The following is a 24,811-nucleotide window of genomic DNA, read 5'->3' on the forward strand; positions in this document are numbered from 1 at the left end:
CAACACTAATCAAAAGCAAGGTGTTAACAGAAGTTCAAATCTAAGCCACATCAGTTCCCTAACATACATCAACAGAGGTACAGGCACATTATGTTGTCACGATTACTGAGGCATTACATCTGCAGCCTATGAATCAGTTTTTTTTCCAGTGGGGGAGGGGACATGCGATTAGTCTTGACAGCTAAAAGTTTCCAGTTTGCAATCACATGCTCACCACACTGACTGGAAACATTGCTCTCCTAGGTGATCATTGCATTAACAAAGTATATTTTAATTGCATTTATGGAGCTCTCCCACAGCTTTGACAATTGGGGAGTTTCAGCATTTTGAGCCATTGACGACAATGGAATGGTGATTACATTTCCAAGCTCTGTAACTTGAGGTGAATCTACAGGTGTTTCCTTACACCACCTCGCCTTGTCTTTCTCGGTAGTAGAGGTCTTGGGTTTGGAAGATGGTGTCAAAGAAACTTTGGTGAGCAACTGCAGTACAGTTTATAGATGGCACACATTTACAGCTGCCATTAGTGGAGGGAGTGAATGGTTGGGGTGCTTTATACCTTCATGCATGAATGAATGAAGCAGATCAAGACAGTTCGTTACTGCCAACCAGTGAACATACTGATTGATTTGAAGTATAAAAGATCAGAATCAGATTTATTATCACTGACTTAGATGACATGGAATTGAATTCTACATTAATTAATCGGCTGTACAGCCAATGAATTAAACATTGGTAATACTGGCATCTAAATGATATCCAAGATTTTCAGAGACCGATTTCTCCTGCTATGGTTAAACAAGGATTTTTTTTAAATACTTGGATGGTCTAACCCAGTTACAAATACTGTTCCCTTGCTTCCTCCAATGTGTGACTGCAGTAATTAATTTGTGGCTGAGAAATGGTGCCAGCCAACACATTATTAGAACATTACACAGTAATTGGGGTAGACTACGAACAGAAAAGATGTCCACTGTCTTCCTGACATAAAAAGCAGAAAATGCTCAAAACACTCAGCAGATCAGGTGGCATCTGTACTGCCATCTCCTGCAGGATGTTTCCAGCTTTTTATTTCAGCTTTCTAGGTTTGGCAGCTTGATTTTTACCATCTTCCCAATCCAATGCCCAGAAAATCAAGCATGTATACAGTTTTGTTAGTCAAAGAATCACTGCAGCAGGTAGCCAGTCAACCCAATGACTCTGTGCCAGCTCCTAGTAGAGCAATCCTGTCAGTTCTATTCCCCTGTCCCTTTCCCATTGCCCAGCAAATTATTCTCTTTCAAGTGCCTATCCAATTCCCTTTCGAAGGGACCAGTTGATTTTTTATCCACTACTCCAGCTCCTAATTACTTTCAATAAAGATGATTTTGCCTCACATCTCCCTTGTATCTATTTCCTAAAGTTTTAAATCAGCGTCCCCTCCTTCTTAACCTATCTACTAATGGGAACAGTTTCCCTCTAATGACCAGGTCTCAATCAGTCTCACTATCATCCACCTCTATTTCCAGGAAAACAATTCCATGATCTCTAGTCTATCTTGCAATGAAAAAAATCCCTCATCCCTGGAACCATTCTAGTAAATCTATTTTCCACTTCCCTAGGACCTTCACATCCTTACTAAAATGTGGCAATCAGAATTTTCACAGAAACAACTAAACTCAATCTATAATTACACAACACTTGTAACATTGGCATCAAGAGCATAGATGAACACTGATGTTTTAAAATGCAAGTGAAGTGGGAAACTTTACAGGGTCTAACTGGATTCGAGAGCGATCCTTTGTTTTGGTGTAAGTTCAGGCCTTAAATAACTTGTAGATTGTAATCATTACACAAAATTACTGTGCAAGTGAGAAATTCTGTTTCAGGAAATTTAAGTTTTTTTTTAAAATGTGGAATTCATTTGCTTTGAATTCTGATACTTTCTGATTCTTTGGCTAGAATGAATTCAAAACACAAAATGTGCTAGGGACATTGGTTTCTCCGTTCTATACTATCATAGCTAACCTTCAAAGAGTATTGCTGGAATTCTGCTTTCCAAACTTTGTTCTTCCTCTTTAGTTCAACATTGAAGCACTTGCATTGGACAGCAGCAATCAGTGTCTCAGGTATTATAATCTCTTTTCCATAAATAAAGCATTAAAATCACAACCAATGCCTTAAATTGGAGAGAAGCAATACACCAGTACATCTGGGATCTATCCCAGTGATGCCATGCAGATGCACAGGTCTTTCCAAATTACAGGGCTTAAAATTCCTGATCACTTCAATTGGTGCCAGTGTTCTGCCAGGCTACAAGGCAAGAATAAACAGATTAGAGTTGAAAATGCACAAAAGAAATTTTTAAACTCCTCTCATAAACTTCAACTATGCATCAGTCATCTCTTTAGCTGACATTAAATTTGTTTGTTGCTTTTCAGTTTCGATATGTGAAATAATAACTAACTTAAAACAAACACATTGCAACAAGCTAGTTAAACCATAAAAAAAAGGGACACAACTGTTTCATTTTTATTGCCACAGTATATCTGAGATTATGAGACTCAAAGTATAAAAAGATAAATGTTCAGGAAACTAAATAGATTATAGCAAATACCACCTAGTGAAAGAGGCCATTTAAAAATGTAGTAAGTTGCCTGTACAGCATCAGTAAATAGTTTGTAATGGGTCAAAATTGTGAGAGATACAATCTTAACTTGTATCAAGTACAAGCAAGGATGTGTATAAGGTAGAGTAATTACTGGAATAAGAATCATGAACATGAATGCACAGGTTGGAAGAATACATTTGAAGCACTAATTCAGCTCAACAGATGTGGTGATGTGTCCATTACAGAGACCTTGCCTTAAGGCTGGAATGATTGGCAGTTAATTTTCCAAAGCAATTGGATCAACAGAATGGAGCAAGAGAGGGAGGCAAGGAGAAAAAAAAAACTTTGATGATCGACAAAGTGACAGTTGGGGAAAGAAGAGACATCAGCAAGGGTTAGCAGGGATTGTAATTAGTATGGCTGAAACTAAAAAAAGAAAAGCAAGCCCCAGGTAGGCATCAGTCAAATAAACTTGAGAGAAATAGAATAGCAAAGGCAATTATTTTCTCAAAATTATTTAATCACAGTGATCAATTTTTTTTGGCAATAATCCCCTTTCAATTCCCAAACTGAATCATGCTAATCAAATGCTAAAAAGATCAACTTCCAAAAATTATTAGCAAGTCATTTTGTTTTGCATTGGAACAGCCTTTCAGGGAAGTTGTTTCGGACTAAGTGGTTATTCCCACCCCCCCCCCCCCCCCCATCTGTTTCTTGATTAGACAGTATAGTACAATCCTGGTCACAATTATGTGCAATTTCAAGGCATGTACTGAACAGTCTGGAGATCACAGTTTTCTTTCATACCTCAAATACAGCCAATGATTCAATTTAAATAGACATTAGACAATATGCCAATCTTCAGCAGTTGCTATTATGAGGAAGCATTTTCTAAAAGATTAAAAAATTCAATACAAAAAAATTGTTTTGACAGCTTTTGTGGCTTCTTCCTGTTTTGTGCTGCTGGTGTTCTTCTGACTATAAACCTAGAGGTGTCAGTTCAAAAACAAATGAAAATAGTGTTCAGACTTATTTTGTCAATAAACTGTTAAATCTTTCAATAATTCATAATTTTCTATTCCTTGATGTCATTTTTCAGAATTATTTGCAGGTAAAAGGTTTAGTTAAAATTAAAAAGTGGGACAAGAACCAAGATTTCTACAGCTTATACAGCCAAACATAAGTCAATATTTTGATTTTTCTCAAATTCCACATCTCCTCTGCTGTACCATGAAGCACGATGGTGAGGCTGGCGTATAGATTAGTTAAGTTTAGTTAATAGCGAATGGCAAATGATTAACAGCTATTTCCAAGTGTGATTCTGCCTCCTCCGTGGGCTTTAGCAGTTATAATGGTTACAGTGTGTTTCAATGGACTTCATTTTTTTTTGATTACTTAATATACCTTTGCACTTTGAACCCTACACTGGTTACAGATGCCTGGGCAACTTACTAATTGCAGCATGTGAATTATCATTTCCTTCACGTGGTTTCTTACGATTTGTACCAATAAAAACAAAAATTAGTTCTTAAGTTTCAGATATACACATTGGTGTGCCCTTTGATTGTAACAGTTATGCACATATTTTATAGAAATCACTCTTGTATCTGTTAGTTTATTGCACAAGCTTCTATGAAAAACAGTAGTAACTAGCTCTCATTTACATATCTTATGATTTAACACGTGCTGTCAGCATATTCTGTAAAGTATATATGCAAATAAATTTCAGATTATCATTCTACACTTTGAGGGGAGACAAACTTATGACAATCCATTTTCTGTCTGCAGATCTTCATTCAAGCTTTAACTTAAAGAAGAGTTCAAGAAATGGGTTCACAATGGCTAGCTACAATATAATTAAAGCTGCATGCTATACTGTGCTGAATTTCAGGACAAAATGCACAAAAACAGGTACTTGCATGTTTGAGATGGAGGACAAATTCCTGCTCTTTGCTAGATTTATGCATTTTTACTACTAATAATATAAAGCTTCATGTATGTCCTATCAACTTTTCCCTTTTTCCATTGCCTAGATTTCCACCAAATCCTCATTATTCATGAGTGATAGGGGCACAAACATCACATATATCAAAAAGAAACATGGACACCACTAAGGTTGCAGACAATGACACTCTGGCTGCAATAACATCAACCTCTCCATGAAACCCCTCCTCTATGCAAAGGTTCAGCTTATCAAAATAAACTGATATACATCAAGCACTCTGGACCTCGATTTTGACCACAAATCTACATGTATTCCTGACCCTCCAATCCTGGGCACAAGCCCTCCCCACACTGCGGAACTTGGCTCCCTGCACACCTGGCTCACACTCTGGACCCTGGTGTTCCCAATCCCAACTCTAGCCACACACCAACTGTTGATATTTCATTGCTTGCCATTAAAAAAATATCAAATACATTCTTTGACACGGCAAACAGGATTCACCAGATGCCACAGCAGGACTCTGCATATTGCACTACATTTACCAATGCTCCTAGTAATATTTGGTCAACCTTGTAAGTACACATATGACTTGGTGCACTCTGCTCATGTAAACGTGGCACTGTACTACATTCTTAGAGGTATTGTTGCAAAACCGGTGTCATTCACACTAGCAACAGCATGTTTTTCTTAAACGTACCTTCAACATTATCCTGAAGCTAATCCTAGAGAGAGAAAAATTAGGAAAAATTAGAGAAGAATTAGGAAAAACAGACAATGTTGCACATGAAAATAAAAGCCAAAATGTACTGTCATTTCTCAATTTACAAAACAGATATGTTCTTGGAAAATTTTTGTTAAGCAGAGCTTTGTAAATCAAAGAGGCTGGATGAAATGCATCATGAATATTTTGGTACTGCCTATTCCTTAGTGCTGTGATTCACTTGGACTTTGCACAAAGTACAAGAGATGGGACATCATGTTGCAGTTGTACAAGTCATTTGTGAGGCTGCACTTGGATCACTGTGTAGTTTTGGTCACCCTGTTATAGGAAAGACGTAGTTAAACTGGAGAAAGAGTGCAGAAAAGATTTACGAGGATGTTGGTAGGACTAGAGGGCCTGCGTTGTAGGGAGAGGTTGGCCAGGCTAGGTCTTTATTCCTTTCAAGTATAGGAGAATGAGGGGCAATCTTATAGAAGTTTATAAAACCATGAGGGGAATCGATAAGGTGGATGGTAGCAGTCTTCCCCCACCCCCACCCCAGAGTAGGGGACTCCAAAACTAGGGGGCATAGATTTAGGGTGAGAGGGGAAAGATTTAAAAGGAATTAAGGGGCAACTTTGTCCACAAAGAGGGTGGTGAGTATATGGAATGAGCTGCCAGAGGCAGTAGTTAAGGAAGGAAGAACAGTATCATTTAAGAAGCACTTAGATAGGTACATGCAGGGGCAGGGCAGAGGGATATGGGCCAAATGCAGGAAATTGTGATTAGATGGGTGGGCACCATGGTTGGCATGGACTCTTCAGGCCGAAGGGCCTGTATTGCTTGATGACTCCAAAAGTTTCAAAGTCAATGACGTGATTGCAATAATTTATACATTGAGGAATTAGCGCAACTTCCTAGAAGAAATTTTAAATTCCCCATCTCCTGCCTAGTGATAAACAGCAGTCAATAGGAAAAACAGTTAAAATGGAGCAGGTAAGGTACACACTCATCCATCATTGGATATGGTTTGAAAGCACTCAGTTTTTCAGCCAATGAAATGTCTCTCTCTGTCAGGTAGGAGCCATGTGCATTTATGCAAATTAGTTACACTTTGTCCACAGAGCCCTAAGCTGTCAGCAGATGCTCTGACTGCAGGAACCTAACCAAACAGCCAAATACAACTTTAAGTTCAGAGATTGCACTTTGCAGGAGCATCAGAAGCTAAATGTCAACTGGTACCAAAGTTTTAAAACTGTCTGGATCTCTGTCCATTACTCCTGCACTGTATGGGTCAGCTGCATTACAATGTTTTAATACTTTACTGAGATGGTGAAAAACACCCACACCATTCAAACAGTCTTTCTGTTCCTTTACAGGTACTTGGATCAAACATGGGTGTGAAAGCAATTAGCTTTAATAAATGTTTATCAATATTTATCTAACAATTTTATCGGGCTGGCAATTGTATAGAACAACAAGCTGCTGTGATAATTGGAGGACAATTGTTGAAATGCATCCAAATGTAGCAAATTTCCAGCAGAGTGGCAAAGTAAATGCAAGATAATCAACACAATACTTCAGAAAATGAGTAAAATAAACAGATTTACTTTCAGTGTCAATTATAATGCACCCTTCCAATGATTGGTTGTCACATTTTGCCTCAGTTTGAATAGATCAAGATCATTGTCAGGATACGTACAATGCTAGTGCATTTATTATCCCTCCACTGTTATTCTTGCTCAGGAACTTTATAACAAACTAAAATGTTAACTATATACAAGTCACAGCAAGTCCATCAGTGAATTACATTTGTACATTATATACACTAGGATGCCAACCCACAAACTATGAAATTTATTCATTTCAGCTTTATAACTTGTTACGGGAATGTGATTACTAGTTACAGAACCACCACAAGGGAATTCTGTTTCCATTTAATGTAAACAAGCACAGATAACACTGCAACCAGAAATTCAACATGGCCGATCATTTGCCTGCAACACACAGATAAAAGTGTAGGTGGCAAACTAATTCATCTCCCAGTCAAAAGGGTTAGGACATTCTTGGGGTTTTTGTTGAGCATTTATCTACCAAGAGCTACCCAACAGTAGTTGTCTTATTTGTTCTCTCTCCATAACAGTTGTTTAGGATTTCTAATAGTTGAGAATGCCAGTCACTATGCAAGATTCCATTTCCCAGTTCCTGCACTAGAGGCTGATGTGTTTACAGTCATCTCTGTCCAATTCTCCTGCATTCACTCTGCCCAAATGATCCAAAAACACATGGAAAAGGAAGCCTGTCCTTGGCTTCCACTGTTGATATCTATATCTATGACTTTCTTCTCTTTGCTGGACTTTGGCCAGCAAATTAAACTACAAGTTAAAATGAATTGGTTTGTGTCAATTAATAACATTTTCACTATGGTTGAATATTTACGTCTAGATCATCCATTGTAGGAGGCTTCCCGGTGTCCTTTAGATCTTTCAACATCTGAAAAATAAAAGTTTAAGCTGAGGATAAGAATGCAAGGGCCTGAGGTATAACCTCTTGATATCAAACATGTTTCCCCACTAAAAGTGCAAATACTGAAGATTTAAGACAACATTTTATAAAATCATATGGTAAAAAGATTATATCCTGGTACTGTAGATATAAATCATACATACCTGGAGGTTGAACTATGTAATATTCAAAAACTGATAATGAAAGATAAAACTTAATGGAAAATTGCAGTGAAGTCTGTGATTTCTCTGTCAGATATTCCGAGTTTGATGCATACGTAGTGGTATCCAGCTGTGCGCAATGCACGTCTGCACACCACTTCCGTAATTTTTACCCACACCCCATTAAGGTCTGTGCGGCCTGCTTTTGTGCAACTTGAAGGGAAGCTGCTCTTCCTGAACCAGCATCAGGAACACTCCCCGAGTAAGTTTATCTCCCTCATGATCCCCCCCCCACCCCTCCAACCACTCTTCAACTGTATTTCCACCCACAAGATATAGGAGTAGAGTTAGGCCATTTGGCCCATCGAGTCTGTTCTGGCATTCAACTATGGCTGATTCTTTTTCAACCCCATTCTCCTGCCTTCCCCCAGTAACCCTTAACCCCTTTATCAATCAAGAACCTATCAATTTCTGCCTTAAATACACCCAATAACTTGACCTCCACCATCCTCTATGGCAACCAATTCCAGATTCACCACTCCCTGTCTGAAGAAATTCCTCCTCATCTCAGTTTTAAAGGGATGTCCCTTTATTCTGAGGCTGTGCCCTTGGATCCTCCTACTAATGGGAACTTCAGCTCCACATCCACTCTATCCTGGTCTTTCAGAATTCAGCAGGTTTCAATGAGATTCCACTTCCCCTCCCCCCCCTTTATCCTTCTGAACATCGAATACAGACCCAAAGCCATCAAATGCTCCTCATGTGCTAAGCCTTTCATTCCCAGGATCATTCTTGTGAACCTCCTCTGGAACCTCCCCAAGGCAAACATGTTTTTCCTATGATACGGGGCCCAAAATTGCTGACAATAAACCAAATGCAGTCTGACCAACACCTTATAAAGCCTCAGCAGTACATCCTTGCATCCCCTTCCCCCGTACCCTCCCCGCCCCACCCACCAAGCAAATCACAACCTCACGTACCTCACCCAATCACAGCCTGACAAAAATAGGAGAGACCTTATGGCTTTAAGGTTATGGGTGGGAGGTCCAGGGGAGATGTCAGAGGGAGGTTTTTCACCCAGAGAGTGGTTGGTGCATGGAATGCACTGCCTGGGGTGGGGGTGGAGGCTGATACATTGAACAGGTTCAAGAGCTTGTTGGATAGGCATATGGAGGAATGTGAGATAGAGGGATATGCGGGAGGAAGGGGTTAGGTAGTGTGAGGGTGGTCTGATGGACGGCACAACATGGTAGGCCGAAGGGCCTGTTTTGTGCTGTATGGTTCTATGGTTCTATGGTTCTAAAGTGTGTCTGGGTCAGTGGGAAAGAAGCAACAAGTGACAGTCTGTCAGCCTTTAGCGCCACCCAGGCTCAGAACAAAACATATCAATTCACAGCAAAGGCTAAGGAAGGGAATGGATTAGTTAATGTGCTAAAAATCACAGCCTAGTTTGTATATATTATTTTATTCATCTGTTGACTACTTTTTCCAAAGTACTTTATGGGCCGCATTATGATGAAGGAACACACAAGAGAATCTTAAAAAATAATTAATCATAAGGGAACTAAAAGATTTAACCATAGAAAATGAAGAAAAATTGGTTTGATGTTAATGGCATGGAAAAAATATTGGTTTGCTGGCTGTTCTAACAGTAAACTGAACAGGAACATAATCAGGGGCAGGGTGGTGGCAAGGAACGAGGATCCACAGGTTTTAAAGATTGTTAAAGGGATGGTTTTCTAGCATACTTGGTGTCTTTTTTAAATAGCGTGCTATTAATAGGGAAACGCAAGTGTTGTTTTCTGGGAATCATGCTGCATGATTGGACAAGGTTGCAGGTGACAGGTGGCGACACAGTGATGAATATTTAAGAACCAATTACTGAAACTAAAACAACAAAGATGATTAAAGGAGTTAACAGCAAGTCCAGTAGTTACAGTGGCATGAAAGGGAATAGGCTTTGCATATTTGGAATATCATCCTTACACAAGCAGTCTATTTTAAATTACAGATGCTTAGCATAATGTAATTTGTCATTATTTTGCACTAGAAGGGAGTTAAAGGTCTCTTTAACACTAGCTAATAGTGTTCCAGAAGTTCAACTTGCATTTGCATAGTGCTCCAAGTCAATCATCTGCTCATCATCATCGTGCCAATCTCTCCAGTTATCAAAGTCCACAGCTAACCACGCGTGCTGTAGGAGAAAAACAGACAGGAGTTTTTCCAATCTTCCTCCCCATTTTGTAAACATTAGGAAAAAAAAGGCATTCAGTTCATGGGTTACCATTTTACTTTTGGGACATGGGTATATACCCAAATAGAGCTTGATTACAAAACAAGTCATCTAGTTGATCCCCAACCATGAAAATGGTTTGCGTTTCCAATTGCTGATCCTGGGCTGGGCAGCCTGACGTGCACCAGTGTTGCAAAATTTGCTTCCCATTACGACAGGTGGATCCGTCACATTAACACTGAGTTAATGTGTACCGAATCACTAATATTACTACAATGACCAATGAAAATGAACAAAACAAAGGGAGCAGCCTAGAAATCCTAATGGGCAAGAATCGCCCACTGGAATGGCACAGTGCAGGGTAATTGCAGTACCATAGGGATCATTCTCTCCAAAAGCGCAACAAGCAAAGAGTCATGCTTGTAAAAAAAAAATTAGATTTCCATGGCATTGCCACCCACAGTAACTGTGCATTATTTCAAAGCCACGGGAGGTGTGCAAACTTACATGCACAATCTTCGAGCTCTTAAAAATGGTGGTTCTCAATGGGAACCATTGCTTGAATATTCAGAACAGCTTTTGCTTGGTATGGCTAGTGGGGTCTGGGAAGACTGACATTGCAACTGGGCGGGGATTACCAAAGACACTGCAATGCCTTCAAACAATCTTCCATGGTTTTTTATAACATCACTAAAAATGCTCCAAATCATTATCAATTTACCCACTTAATTATCCTGTAACCATACCTTGGTTTTGTCTTTTGTTAACCTTGGCCAGGCTTTTTTACCTTCAATTTTCCTCATGAACAGAGTAATGGACCTATCTGAGCGCTTGTGCCTCGAATCCTATTGGGTGAAGGAAGAACAAAAAAATGACAAAAGGAAAAAGATGTCTAAATTCCTAATGCGATAAAGCAGTATGGTATTAGTTGCAAGGTATGCACCATTTAATGATGAAATAATATGCCATCTTTTTGTCTAAGTAACCTACATTAAAAAGCAATATTTAGCTTTGCACTTCATTATTCATTGACATTTTTGGGAGCCGCTTGATTAACATCTTTCTAAACCATATGTTTAAGGAAATTACTTTAAGATACTCAGCAAGAGCCACCAATACTGGTTACACCTCCAGTTACTGCATCGGAGCACAGACATCAAGAGGAACCTGCCAGCCTCATCAGTAGTGACCCGCGTGTCTGTCCTAGGAAGGGGACTGAGGGTTTATGGCAAAGAGGGGGCAGGAGGTGATGGCCAAGCATGGCTCCTGCGAAATTGGATCATCACAACTTCCCCTTGGGATATTTAGAAAATTATTTGAAGCTCATGGCAGTGAAGGCTGATGAAGATATCAACACCTACTCCACCTATTGATGATTTATTTCTCCATGGAGCATTTCAACTGGCATTAAGCCCTTAACTTACAGTACTGCCCAAGACGCACGCTTAAAGGCACCGTGGATTTAGCAAAGGGACCAATATCTGGGCTGATTGGGTACAGGTAATCCCATTGGTGAGCTGCAAATATCCCCTCAATATTTTGACTGATCTTTAAGATAAATTTGAACAATGATAATTTAATGATAGATGAAATCCAGTTAATACCAGATTGTTTAATGTTTAGTTTATCTATAGGTTGATACAGACATCCTGAACTTGAGGGAATGGAGACGAGACTGGTTTCAGGGAAAGGGTGGAGTTGAGAGAAAGCAAGGTTACTGCAGGGCCTGACGACCTTCAAATTGTCAAGCAAGGGATATTTGGGTGAAATCGGCAGAAACAGAATGGAGGGCCAAATGTCAGGAAGTTGGGAATTAGAGAGTGTGGTCGTAAGAGTCAGAGAGAGGTAGGGCAGAGAAGAGAATGAAGTCATTGAACAGCAGATAGAAGTGGAATTGAAGAGGCAAAAGATGTTCATAGTGAGAGGTAAAATGGTATAGTTGAAGGAGTCAAGTTTGATGGTGAAATCACTAAAAAGGCCTTTAGAAACAGTCATGGTTTGGAAGGAGCAGCGGTGGGCTCTGACAGGAGTTGGAACATTTAAGCAGGAGAATTTTAGAGCAATAAAGAAGTGAAATTTGAAGAAATTAGAGCAAGGGGAGTCAAGGACTTGTTCGGTGCAGAGGCTGAGGAAAGTTGGCCATTATTCTCATTAGCTCAGAGAAAATAATGTCAATTGCATCAGCTCACCAGCTACTCGATTTAAAGATCAGCTAACTCAGCACTAATGAAGAATTAAAGTAGAACCCTCTGGTTTGTGTTGCTTCACACTACACCAGACAAGGCCTTCAGACACTAGGCCAATATTATTTTGGTCTTTATTTTTGATTCCCACTTTAAATATTGAGTAAAAGCAATACATTTCTCATGACCCTGGACACAATGAAAGTTTCCACTGAATACATGCTTTGAAGCTATTAAAATTCATTCAGATAACAGCGATGTTTGTCCACAAAGCAGACTTACATTTGGCTCCACTTTGCTGTACAGTTCAATGTTATTGTAAAGTTCGGTATTATCTGCCGTTTTGCAACTGTTGAATTTAAAAAGAAAGTGAAATTATAATTACATTAATTCATAATATCTCAAATATCAATATAATTACTTGCATTTACAGGCTTTATGCTAGAAATTTGCCTTGGATCAACAGTGGCAAGGTGGTGCTGGATGTTAGTGGAGAGTCAGGAGGGGTAGATGCTCCAACACCCATTCAGCACTGCGGACCAAGAACCAATGACTACTGCCACAAGCAAAAAAAAAATGCCTGCAGTTTTCTGAAGTCCTTCAGGGCAAGAAATCTATCATCCTTCTCCAGTCTGGCCTATGTGACTCCAGATCCACCAACGTAGTCAAGTTAAATGCTCTCTGAAGGGCAACAAATGCAAGCCTTGCCCAGATCCAGAAAAAAAAGATAAATAAAAACACTCTCCAATATATCAGTTTATTCATGTTACAGTTATGGAGTCTTGAGTGGGATGCTTGACAGAAACAAAAATATCTCAATAATCAAACTGAGCAGCTTTTTTAATCCCTATTCTGCTGCACAGTCTTTGGAAATTTAGGATTACCCAGCCAATGTCTCCATGCCAGACTATTCCCACCTCATCTGTACAGGTGGCCAATGAACTGTGTTTAAGAAGTATAAATTTGACTCAAATTTCTCTCTGTCCATATTATGTCCCAGCTGTCCCTTATAATGACATAACTGAAACAGAATCAATGTATCTACTAATACAATACTAAAATTCCATTTGGCTGCACACAAGGATTCTGCATAGTGGACACCACTGGATGCATCAGACTTTTTGGGTGATGCTGAAGTTAGCGAAATCCACATCTTTCAGGTAATCCCACGAGGTATAGTGCTTTATTTCATGCTGAAGAGCAAGTCAGGAGATCGGCAGCAATTTAGGCTTTTTTTTGAATGGTGGAAGTGCAGAAAACATTGTATTGATTTTAAAATGTTGCTCATTCAATATTTCAAGAATAGTGTTAAATGCATCTTATAATTTTCTTCATTCTCTCCTTGCTGTTTCCCATCAACTTGGAAAACTTAAATATTTTTGAGGGAAAAAGACAATAGTTGTGCATCTCCATATATTACTGGACCTCATTTTGATTAATATTGGGGAAGGTCTCTCAGTACTATGAAGAAAACAATCCCCATGGGCCTGGTATTTGCAAGAATTTTGCATCATGGCAAGATACAGGTGATCATTTACATAAAAACACCCATGGAAATCTTAAACTGCATTTAGTGTCTGCGTGAGAAAATGACTTGCATCAGTTGTCAATATCACAGCACTGCATGCAGTCAATGTACAGAGGAATTCTCAGCTGTGCAAAATCTTAAGAACTCAACAAAATTGAACTGGGTCCTGTTTGCATTATAGAGTATAGAATTCTTCACCCATTTCAAGCTGGAAGCCTAAAAACCTACGGATGAATAAACTGATCCTGCTAGCAAAGCCCATATCCTGATAATGAATTAATTATGAACAAGTTCCAAAAGGTGTCTATGAGGAAAAGCATAATCATTGTAGGTTGACCAAAGGACAGCCTGCAGAGTTTCCATCACCCACCACTGAGCATTTCACTCCTTCTAGTAGCGCAAAGCATAGTGGGGCATGATGCAAGACATTTGACGGCAACTTTATATCACGTGATATTTGTTCACCAGTGCACATTTAAATGAATAACAATGAAATGAGTCAGGGTAAATGCAGGGTTTCTTACCTAAAGATCAGCCTGAATTTTTCAATTTTAACATAAACATCCTTGCTATCTTCTACGCAGAACTCAACAAACACATAGTTCTTGCGATCATACCATTGAGTCTTTGCTGGTTGTCTGAAGAAATAAAAGAAAACGCAAACCAAACAGCAGTCAGTCATTTGCTAATTTAAATTTTGACTTTTAGAAGTAGAACAATAAAAGGCAAGTGTTTGTTTCCAAGTTTATAGCTTTGCATAAAAAGATAACAATCAGGTTGGGGGTGAAATTAAGGAGAAGCAGGCACTGGACCATTCCTTTAAAGATGAACTGCCTCTGTATCTCAACTTTGAGCTAGATATTTTATCCTACAAACCTATCAGTGCCTTTGAGCAGAGCATACATGTCTTTGAATACACCAGCTTGTTTCACTTTGAACATTACAAACCTTTTAAGTTCCTCAAGCTTATTTATTTTCATCCTATTCAGTTTCTCTGATACCTGTCATTACTGTGGTATTGACAGCATTCTCTTAGTTGGTGAAAACAAATGCTCAGCATCCTTTTACTAATACACCCAAGCCTTCTGCCTCCACAGGATTAGCTTAGTTTTGGTTCCTAGATGACTTCACCCTTCTTTTAGTTACACTTTCACTTTCCGTTGCTTGCTAATCTAGTCTCATACTTTCCCTCAACTCTTTTAGGTGCCATCAATTTCCAATCTTCACATAATTCTCTTTACAGGCCACCCCCTTTTTTTTTTAAATATAGGAGGTCCATAAGTTGATTTTGTTCACAAGTCAGAAAATACACAAAACAAAAATCAGTCGATATGGTAACCACATCTCCATAATATTGTCATGAATGGTATCAAAAGCACATAAGACTGGTAAGAACAATGACTAAAAGCGGGGAGGGGAAACTAGTTCTGCAAGTCAGAGGAGACACAAAACACACCAGAGACTGCAGATGCTGGAATCTGGAACAACAAACAATCTGCTGGAGTCTCAGTGGGTCAAGAAGCATCTGTGGGAGGAAAGGAATTGTCGGCGGTTCCAGTCTCTCATGCTGGGTTTCAACTTGAAACATTAACGATTCCTTTCCACCCAGAGATGCTGCTCAACCTTCCAGGTTCCTCCAACAGATTGCTTATTATCCATGTCAGACTTTTGAATTTAATATTATGGGGCCTTATTCGTATACAAGGGTGTCCATAAGTTAGACGTTCTTAACCCAGGGATGGCCTGTGGATTAAAATGAGACTGAAAAAGTTCCTTAATCTATTTTCAACTGGAGGCAAATAATATGCTGCCTTTCCTCCTGTGGGGTGGGGTGTCATTCTACACATGCTAGAAATCCAAAATAAAAAAAACAGAAAATGCTGGAAATACTCAGCAGGTCAGCTCACCTCCATGGGAAGAGAAACTGTTCCAAGGGCCTTCATCAGAACTGGGAAAAAGGCAAAAGAAGCTCGTTAAGCTGCACAGAGGATGGAGAAGGGAGACGTCTCTGACAGGGTAAAACTGAGGTCATAAGAGTCATACAGCATGGAAACAGTCTTCCACCTGAAACGTTAACTCTTCCCACAGATGCAGTCTGTCCTGTGGAGTATTCCTAGTGTTTTCTGTTTTTATAAAAGATGATCTTCTTTAAAAGCCACTCATTGAAAGATAAATATTTATAAAGCAATCTTCTATTCCAATTCACCAGGGTCAATGCCTTTTCAATTCACTGGAATTAGTCCCCCTCAACTTAAAATGATATTTGACTGCTGTTTCCCTAATGGCTTCCCTACTGTAACATGCTCCCCTTGAGAATTCAATCCTACATTGCTTTTTCCTTGCTGGATTGGAAACATACTGATCAAGTAGTTTTCTTGAATATACTTGAAGTTTTTGTTTGCTCTTCATATTGTTATTTTACAAGACCATATTAAGAGAATGAAAGTTCCATGTTTTCACTCTAAGGTTTTTGAATCATACCGTAATTCTTCCTGCAACTATGCTCTTACCACCTTCCCCCTACTTGGTAACCTGCAATGTAACCCAGCAGCCTAATTACAAATTGTTCCTCATTTCCAACCAGACAGATCAAACCTTCAAGCACATCATCCTTTTCTAATGCTGTAACTTCATTTTTGATCAGAACTCTCTCCTCCATCTTTCCTGAATACACATAGACAAAGAACATGAAAGGCATCCCTCACTTGAGGCAGGTGTGCTATTTCCATGAATCATCTTCTTACATCAGTACCTCCACAGCCATATTACATCCATTTCTGCTGCCTCAAATTTCACTTCACCATCCCCTGTACCCTCTGCCCCACAATCCCTCTCTGATTCCTCCAGAAAGCATCAGCAGTCCAGAGTAGTATAGGGTTGCTCATGTATTGAGTCACTCACTGACTCTGCCACGGAGATCAGCTGGCCTCCATACTCCCATTGCCAGAAATGACTTTGCAGCATTAATCCTCAAGTAGAGCTTGGGCTGAGAATGCATAAACCAAGAGAAAAAACAATTCAACATGAATGACACTTCACTCAGCTTCACACAAGCAAAATACCTTTCAGCATCTTCATTAACACATCATGAACAATAAAGCAGTGGAGCAGTAATTAATTTATTGGACTAGTAAACCAGAGGGCTGGACTCACAATCCAGTGACACATGCATGGCAGCTGTAGAATTTAAATTCAGGTTAATAATCTGGTATTTACAAGAAATAATAATGATAAAACAGTTTTTATTTCAAGCCCATCTATTTAACTGACAGTCTGGGAAGGAAATGTACCATCCTTATCTGGTCTGCATTCCATGCATCTCCAGACCTGCAGCAATATGCCCAACTCGAAGATGGCCTGCAGAACTGCTACATTAAAGCACAAAGAGAATAGACCTCAATGGTTCACCTGGCATTGACCCAAGCACCACATCCAAATGCTGCAAAGTTGCTCCTGGCCCAATCAACCCTGCAAAGTCCTTCTCACCAACACATGGAGAGAGATGCATAAACTGGCAGAGCTGTCTCACAGACTCAATGCTTCAATAGCCCAATGTGGTCATACTCTCAGAATCATACCCTACAGACATCATGCCAGGCTCCTTCATCACAATCCCTAGGTATGTCTAGTCTCACCAGAGTGGCTTACAGGCAGGAGGGAGTAGCCCTCAATGGTGAATCCATACTTGATGACATCTTGTGGCATCGAGTCAAATATGGGCAAAGAAATCTATTCCCAAATACCCTCAGATATAATTCAATGCTCCTCCACATTGAACACTATTTGGATGAAGCATTGAAAACAGCAAAGGTACAGGATGTACTCTGGGAAGTGTCAATGTCTATTGCCAAGATTGGATTGGTAGCACTAACACTAACCACAATGGCATTCATATATTAGTCACCACATAGGACCAAAGTCCCATCTTCACACTAAAGACATCCTCCATCCTACACAAGCTAAATGGGATAGAGTGCAAATCTACCACTCAAGTTGGGTATTCATGTGCTCTGGACCATCAGAAGCAGCAGAAATGTACATCACTACTATCAGTAATGCCACAGTCTGGTATATCCCTCACTCTATCATGCAATCAAGCCAGGGAATCAATGCTAGTTCAATGAAGAAAATGTATCCAAAAATAGAATACAAAAAGGGCCAAGCAGATGATCCATCTCAGCTTCCTACTAAGATTTTCACCATCACAGAAGCCAATTTTCAGCCAATTCAATTCACTCCAAATGTAACAATAGATGGTTCAGGGCCTTGGACAGAGCAAAGGTCATGGAATCCAAAAACATTCCAGTTGTAGCACTGGAGATTGCGCTTTAGCCAAGCAGTTCTAGTACAGTTATAATGCTGGCATTTTTCCTACACTGTGGAAAATATCAGAGGTCACAAGAAGTCCAATCCAACTATTTCCACCAATCAATCGATTCTCTATCATCAGCAGAGTGATAGCAAGCATCATTGACATTCTACTGAGCACTAATCTACTCACCAATGCTCAATGCCTAGTTTGGGCTTTACAAGGACATCACAGCCTTGATCCAAACATGAACCAAGCAGCTGAATTCCAGAGGTGGAAGTAATTGCCCTTAGCAGCATTTGATCAAGTATGGCTTCAAGGAGCCTTGGATAAGTTGAAGACAAGGGGTTTCAAGAGTAAAAGGGTACTCCATTGCTAAAACCATAACTTAAACAAAGGAAAATGGTAGTGGTTTGTGGAGGTCAATCATCCTAGCATAGAACAATACCCCAAGAGTTCCTCAGTGCAGTGTCCTATGCCCAACCATTTTCAGCTGCTTCATCAATGACCTTCCTCCCATCTTCAATTGTTTATTGATGATTGTACAATAGTCAAGTCCATTCACACTTCCAGGAGGAGGAGGGCAGCAGGTTCATGGAAACACTGCCACTACAGGTTCCTCAAGTTGCATATCATCCTGATTTCAATCTTACATCATTACTTTCATCCAAATCAGGACAGTGAAGGTGCTCCTTGAGGGCTGATGAAACTCCCAACTTTAAGTACTTTAAGGGTACCTTCACTAGGAGGACTCTTCTTCACCAACTTCTCAAGACCACCTGGGGGTGGACAGCAAACACTGACCTCATCAACAACATCCAGATCCAAAAAATGAGTTAAGAAGAAAACTTACAGCGACTCACAAACTAATCAGGGAACTCCACATGGAAATCCCCTAGCACCACAATAGGGATCTTACAGCATCTTGAAGACTACACAGAGAGCAAACATCACCAGATTCACATCCCCCATAATCTTCCTTCACCAATACATCCAGTAGATGGCCTGAAAGCATCGAACTTTATCATTAACTTTGTTGAACTTTTGGGTGGAGGGTTAGCCATTTTTAATGAAAAAAAGACCCACTTGGTTTTAGTCGCTGATGAGAACTTATCCGTACCACTCGTGACAAGTCTAGGACGCACTCTCTTCATACCGTGACCTACCTGTGCTCAGTTCCTTCGCACATAGTCACCTCACCCAAATTCCTACCAAAATCTTCCAAAGGGGAAAAAACAAACAAGTATGAAATTTCAGTCGTGGGTTGAATGCTCAGAAAAGTTTGCCGGGAGTGTGTGCTCCCAATGTGCGGGGCAGAAGCAGCTGCTGCTATTTTTAGCTGCTTGTTCTCTTGCAGGACGTTGCTATTTTAGACCCTGCACTTTGCTGAGGTTTCTCTGCCCCGCCTCTACCGCCTATTTATTGCCAGCAGTTGCTCCCTCTTTCCCTTGCTTGGCCGGACTGTCCATCACTCTCCTTTATCTCTGGCACAGGACGAAGCTGTTGGGTGTTTTGGAAATGCAGTCAGCGGCCCCTCGTCTTCTGGGACGATCGACAGTGTCCAGAATACAGAATGTTCAAGTTGTGTCTTCAGCTGGATAGTATGTTTGCCCCTGTGATAATGAAGGTGTTAAAATGTCCTCCGTCCAATTTGCCCCCTTATTTTCTTCTATTATCGGAATGCATTTACCTTTTCTTCAGTGAAGACACACAAGAAATTTATTCAAAGTTTCCTTATTTTCCATTGTTAATTCCCCACTTTGATCCTCTGGAACCAATATTTACTTTAGCTACCTCTTTTGTAAACTTATAGACAATCTTGTTGCCCTTGTATTTCTTGCTGGTTTATTCATAATCTGTTTTTTTTCATCTTTATTATATATTTTGTAATCCTTTGCTGCTTACTAATATTTCCCATTCTTTTGGCTTTCTGTTAATCTTCAAATTATATACATTTTCAATTTGATATTATCTATACTTTTTCATTTGCCATCATCTTTTATGGAGTCTTTATTTTTCTTGAGAATTATGAAGTATTTCACAAAATGTCTGCCATTATTTATCTACCATTTTACTTATTATAATTTATGTTAGTTTAAGTTTATGTTAACTTATGTTTGTAATGTAATATGCTGCTGCTGCTACAAAAAGCTCATTTTCATGGCATTTATACCCTGTGTGTGCATTGCCTACGACAATAAACTCAACAATGACAATGTCATGACAACTCCTGTGTGGTGAAAAGCTTCAGGAACCTCAGTCACCTGTTCCTGCCGGGAATATTACACTCACCATATTAAATTACTCATACTGTGTATCAAATATCTACGTTCTACTTGTGTGAGATAACTTGAATGGAAACCATTTACTTGTGAGTCACCAGATGATGGAAAAAGTACAAACACTGATGTTCTCATAGCCATAGCAACTCACAAAGTCATCTCCTCCACTTCAAAGCTGCTCAATTCAATTTAACTGATAATTCAGTTGTTTGTAGCATTGAATTTTGACTCTGTTATATTATACAGCTTATTTAATACACATCATCAGTTAACGATTTTTTCCTGCATGAAATAATTTATCAGTACTAGAGTGTCTGTTACATTTAATCATTGCTTGCCTAAAGATAATTCCATGGCTTTGATCTCTCCATGTTCTTCCAGTTTAACTACTTGTGCATTTCCTGTGTTTTAACATCACTGGCTGTGGCTTCAGCTGTCTGGACCCTAAGTTCTGGGATTCCATCCCTCAACCATCTGCCTCTCTTTCGTATAAATGCAATCCTTCAAATCACCTCTTTGATCAAACTTTTCACATTTCCCCACATCCCTTTTTATTCATTTGCAGAATACAGAATCTGGCCTGCTTCTATTGTACTTCTTCTGTGAAGATAGCTTTCAAAAAATTTTTGTCCGATAATGTTCCTGAGAAGGTTCTTGCTACATTAAAGGCAGATTATCCTTTCTGTGATCAAAAGAACAGACAACTGATAATCCAATGCAGTATTTAACATCTGCAAGTAATCTATCACCAAGGTAGCTCAGTGTAGATCTGCCAACTTCTAGAAAGCATATATTTTAAATGGTGAGAATCATTAGTTCCTCAGTCTCAGTATTTACTCTTCAAAAAAATAGATTTGTGTGTCATGAGTTAGTATCCATTATAATCATATTAATTCCTTACAGTGCTTGGTGCCTTGTAGCTTGCAGGTCGGTGGAAGACTGTCAATGCACAGAAAAAGGAGACACATTTGCACAGTAGCTTTGGCAGACTCAGTGCTGAACCAGAGTAATATTAGGATTCTCAAATCTTTACACAATCAATAAGAGACAATATACATTATGGATTGTAAACCAGATCATAACTTATGTGACTGGAGTAATAACAGGGGACACTATTTTAGAATCTGTCTTTTTTAAAAGAATTAGAGGTTAATGAATAACTGGCTAATAGGAAATCATCAGAATTTCGAAATGTTTTATCACCATACCTTAGGGGTGTTGCAATTATTATTCTAGGTAATGTGGAGGAGAAAATGGATTTGGCTAAAGGTGTACACAGAATACAAAAGGCCTGTGCACAAAAGGTAATCAGTAAGGCTAAGGTATTTTGGCCACTACCCCATCATGAATATAATAAGTGCCAAGTCTCAGGGAAGACATTTGGTTTTGTGGATACAGCACCAAGGCCTGCCATACCCACCAAGGGCTTACAGTGCTAAAGGTTAAACAAAGTTTTTTGGGTTTAAAACAGTTGAGGGATGATCTAATCTTGTAAAAATGATAAAAAGGTGCAGAAATCTTACATTTTATGAAATGATAGGTCATAGAGTCATACAGCATGGAAACAGGACCTTCAGCCTGGTGACCAAGGTGCCTTCCTGATCTAGTCCCATTTACCCGTGTTTGGCCCAAATCCCTGTCAACCTTTCCTATCCATGAACATGGCCAAATGTCTTTTAAATGTTGTAATTGTATTCGCCTCTACTACTTCCTCTGGCAGCTTGTTCCATACACCCACCACCTTCTGTGTGAGTAACTGGCCCCCAGGTCCCCTTTAAGTCTTTTCCTCTCACCTTTAACCTATGCGCTCTAGTTTTAGACACCCCTGCCCTGGGGAAAAGACTGTGAAAAGACATGTCAGTTAGGAATGAAATCAGGAATCCTACCTTCACATAAACAATAGTGGAATTCTTTCACCTTAAAGATGCGAGATCAAGTACAAGTGACCCCAGTTACATTGTGGCAGATTGGGTTATGGAAATTTACCTTATGGAATTCACAAATCACTACCAAAAAATCTGGATATAGAATAAAAAAATTGCTGTTATGAAAATTTATGTGGAAAAAGTAAAGAAATACACAAAATAATTTTTTTTCAGACTTTCATTTCTTGACACATGCACAGATGACATGGGTTTGCATTACAGAAAATCGTGATACCGACCGTTTCCTAGAAATGCAATCCCTCCCCCCATCCCCCAACACAGCGGTTGACTCTAATAATTTCAAGATGGAAATCAAGATTTTTCATGGAGGCCCGATCATTGGAGGCATTTAAGGAGGAGACAGATAGGTATCTAATTAGTCAAGGTATCAAGGGATATGGGGATAAGGCCAGAAACTGGGGCTAGAAAGGAATAGTGTTTTGTTTTTTTTCCTTTAGCTCATGGAGCAGACTTTTTTCCCCCATTTCTCATTTCTTTTTTCTTTCTCCCTTTCTTTTCTTTGGAGCAGACTCGATAGGCCGAATGGCCTACTTCTGCTCCCTTGTCTTGTGACCTTGTGAGCAGGAGTACAGGCCCTTTGGCCCACCAGTCCATGCTGACCATCAAACACCTGTTTTATACCAGTACCACACTTATCCCATTTTATTCTCCCTACGTTCCTTTTAGCTCTCCCCAGTCTCTACCACTCACCTACACACCAGGGGAAAGTGACAACAGCCAATTAACCTACCACCCTCGTGCCTTTGGGATGTGGGAGGAAACTGGAGTATTCAGGAAATTCATCAAAAATTCTAGAATATTTTTAACTGAGTTTTATGTAATATTTTTAATGATATAATAAAATGGAATTTGTAAATGCCCTCACTGTTCCTGCGCCAGGGCTAATTTGGCAGCTTTCTGTTTTAACTATTGGCAAACTCCAGCAGGTTCCTAATCTGCTGCTGGTCAGCCTGAGGATTTCTCTATTCATGTGATAGTCCTGAACTCCTTAACATTGGTTGGGTAGTCGGGGGAAGGCAGGGTGGGGTTGTGAGGGATGGTAAATGCTGAGAGTTTGATGAGGAACTGCCAACAGTTCCCAAGTTTCTACCCATAGTCCTAAAGTGTTGCTACCAGTCTGTGAGTAGCCCTTCTTTACATTAGCACAGAAATGACCACTTTCATCACCCACATTAACCAGACAAGCCATATCAGTTTGTCGAAGGATTGCACCAGCTACTCAGAGGGCAATTATTGACTTGAAATGCAAATACAAGCTTCCACAATGTCATGTTTTACACAGAAAGTGAAGAATTTTGATGCACTTTTGTGGACAACTGCGACATCTGTAGATTCTTTATAGTTTGGGAACATTTACTGCAAGTATACAAGGTTTACAGGAGTTGTATGACTAGAAATTCAGTTGTATAATGCTGTATTTTCTCCCATGTTATGTGACTGAAAAATTAATTTTTCCATGAATAAAATAGAAGAACATTTCCTAGTCATATTGCATCACTTGGGAAATTCCACAAGGTTCTTCCAGTCACGAGTCACCTTTGCAGACTTGATGTGAATTCCATGTCAGGGATGGACAGGATGATGTCACTTACCCATGTAATACTCCTTTTGAAGCATTGCAGAAGAATTTGGACCATATTGTCCTAAGGGCACCCATCATTGGACAGTGTCAGCCCAACGTTACCTTTCGCGCACAGCTTCAGACTAAGGCACCAGCAAGCAACCCGACCCTTCCAACCATCTAGTCTGCATATTCCACCCTGCAATCTTCCCTCCACAACCAATCTCCTGGCTCCAAATCCCCCCACAGTAGTGCAAGAGAAGTCAACATCCTTCCCACTTCCTCCACACAGACTCACATACACTCATAAGCTTCAGGATCAACACAAAAGTGCTGGTAAGTCCTTGACCCAATGCCCTAAGAGGACCACCAGGCGACACATTTACAGATGCAGAAATGGGCAATGTTGAGTTTGCTGTAACACTGAACCATCGTGTCAAAGCCAATTACCAGAATGACCACTGCAACTCCCTCACCCTACCTCATTCTATGTCTTTAGGATGTGCTAGAATTTGGAGATTGGAATCTTTGCCCAGGCACATCAGATCAGCTGGATGACAGGAATTTCAGCAAATCAGGCATTTCAGGGTGGATGCTTGTAAAGGAATCATTTCCCCTTATCAGAACTTGGTGCACCCAGATGATCCAACATGCTTGGATTGACTGCAGAAAAATCTCATTTTATCCTGTGGAAAATCTTTTTTTGGTAAACAATTGCCTAGCAAACATAGAAATTTCTTTTTTGTTATTCTCCTGAGACAGGCAGGGATTATTGTTCCACAGGAACAGGCAACCATATGCTTCTTCATCCATGTGAGTCCGGATGGTTGATTGGCAAAAGGTCTATTCAGCCATTGGTGGGATAACA

The 24,811-nt window shown here is 39.7% G+C and overlaps 1 protein-coding gene across 1 annotated transcript; it reads right to left on the reverse strand.

Annotated features, from left to right (window-relative positions):
• Positions 1–3,309: 3,309 nt before the first annotated feature.
• ptges3l (prostaglandin E synthase 3 like) lies at positions 3,310–17,550 on the reverse strand. The gene is made up of 9 exons (XM_052038388.1): positions 17,481–17,550; positions 16,359–16,509; positions 14,370–14,483; positions 12,600–12,666; positions 10,881–10,979; positions 10,009–10,095; positions 7,675–7,728; positions 5,233–5,257; positions 3,310–3,576 (listed from the first exon to the last, which is right to left on the reverse strand). Exons 1-8 carry the CDS (start codon positions 17,548–17,550, stop codon positions 5,252–5,254), a joined length of 648 nt encoding a protein of 215 aa, XP_051894348.1. The 3' UTR covers positions 3,310–3,576; positions 5,233–5,251.
• Between the last annotated feature and the right edge of the window lie 7,261 nt (positions 17,551–24,811).

The sequence above is a fragment of the Pristis pectinata genome, chromosome 25 (genome assembly GCF_009764475.1).
Source record: "Pristis pectinata isolate sPriPec2 chromosome 25, sPriPec2.1.pri, whole genome shotgun sequence".
Lineage (NCBI taxonomy): Eukaryota > Metazoa > Chordata > Chondrichthyes > Rhinopristiformes > Pristidae > Pristis > Pristis pectinata.

Bases quoted from the DNA above. Each gene is read 5' to 3' on its own strand.
- ptges3l (XM_052038388.1), bottom strand. From the start codon at position 17,550: ATGCCACAAGATGTCATCAAGTATGGATTCACCATTGAGGGCTACTCC. The intron at 14,484-16,358 runs GTGGTAAGAGCA...TTATTTCTTCAG, and splicing joins GGTTACCAAGTAGGGGGAAG to ACAACCAGCAAAGACTCAAT. The intron at 12,667-14,369 runs GTAAGAAACCCT...TAAATTCAACAG, and splicing joins AAATTCAGGCTGATCTTTAG to TTGCAAAACGGCAGATAATA.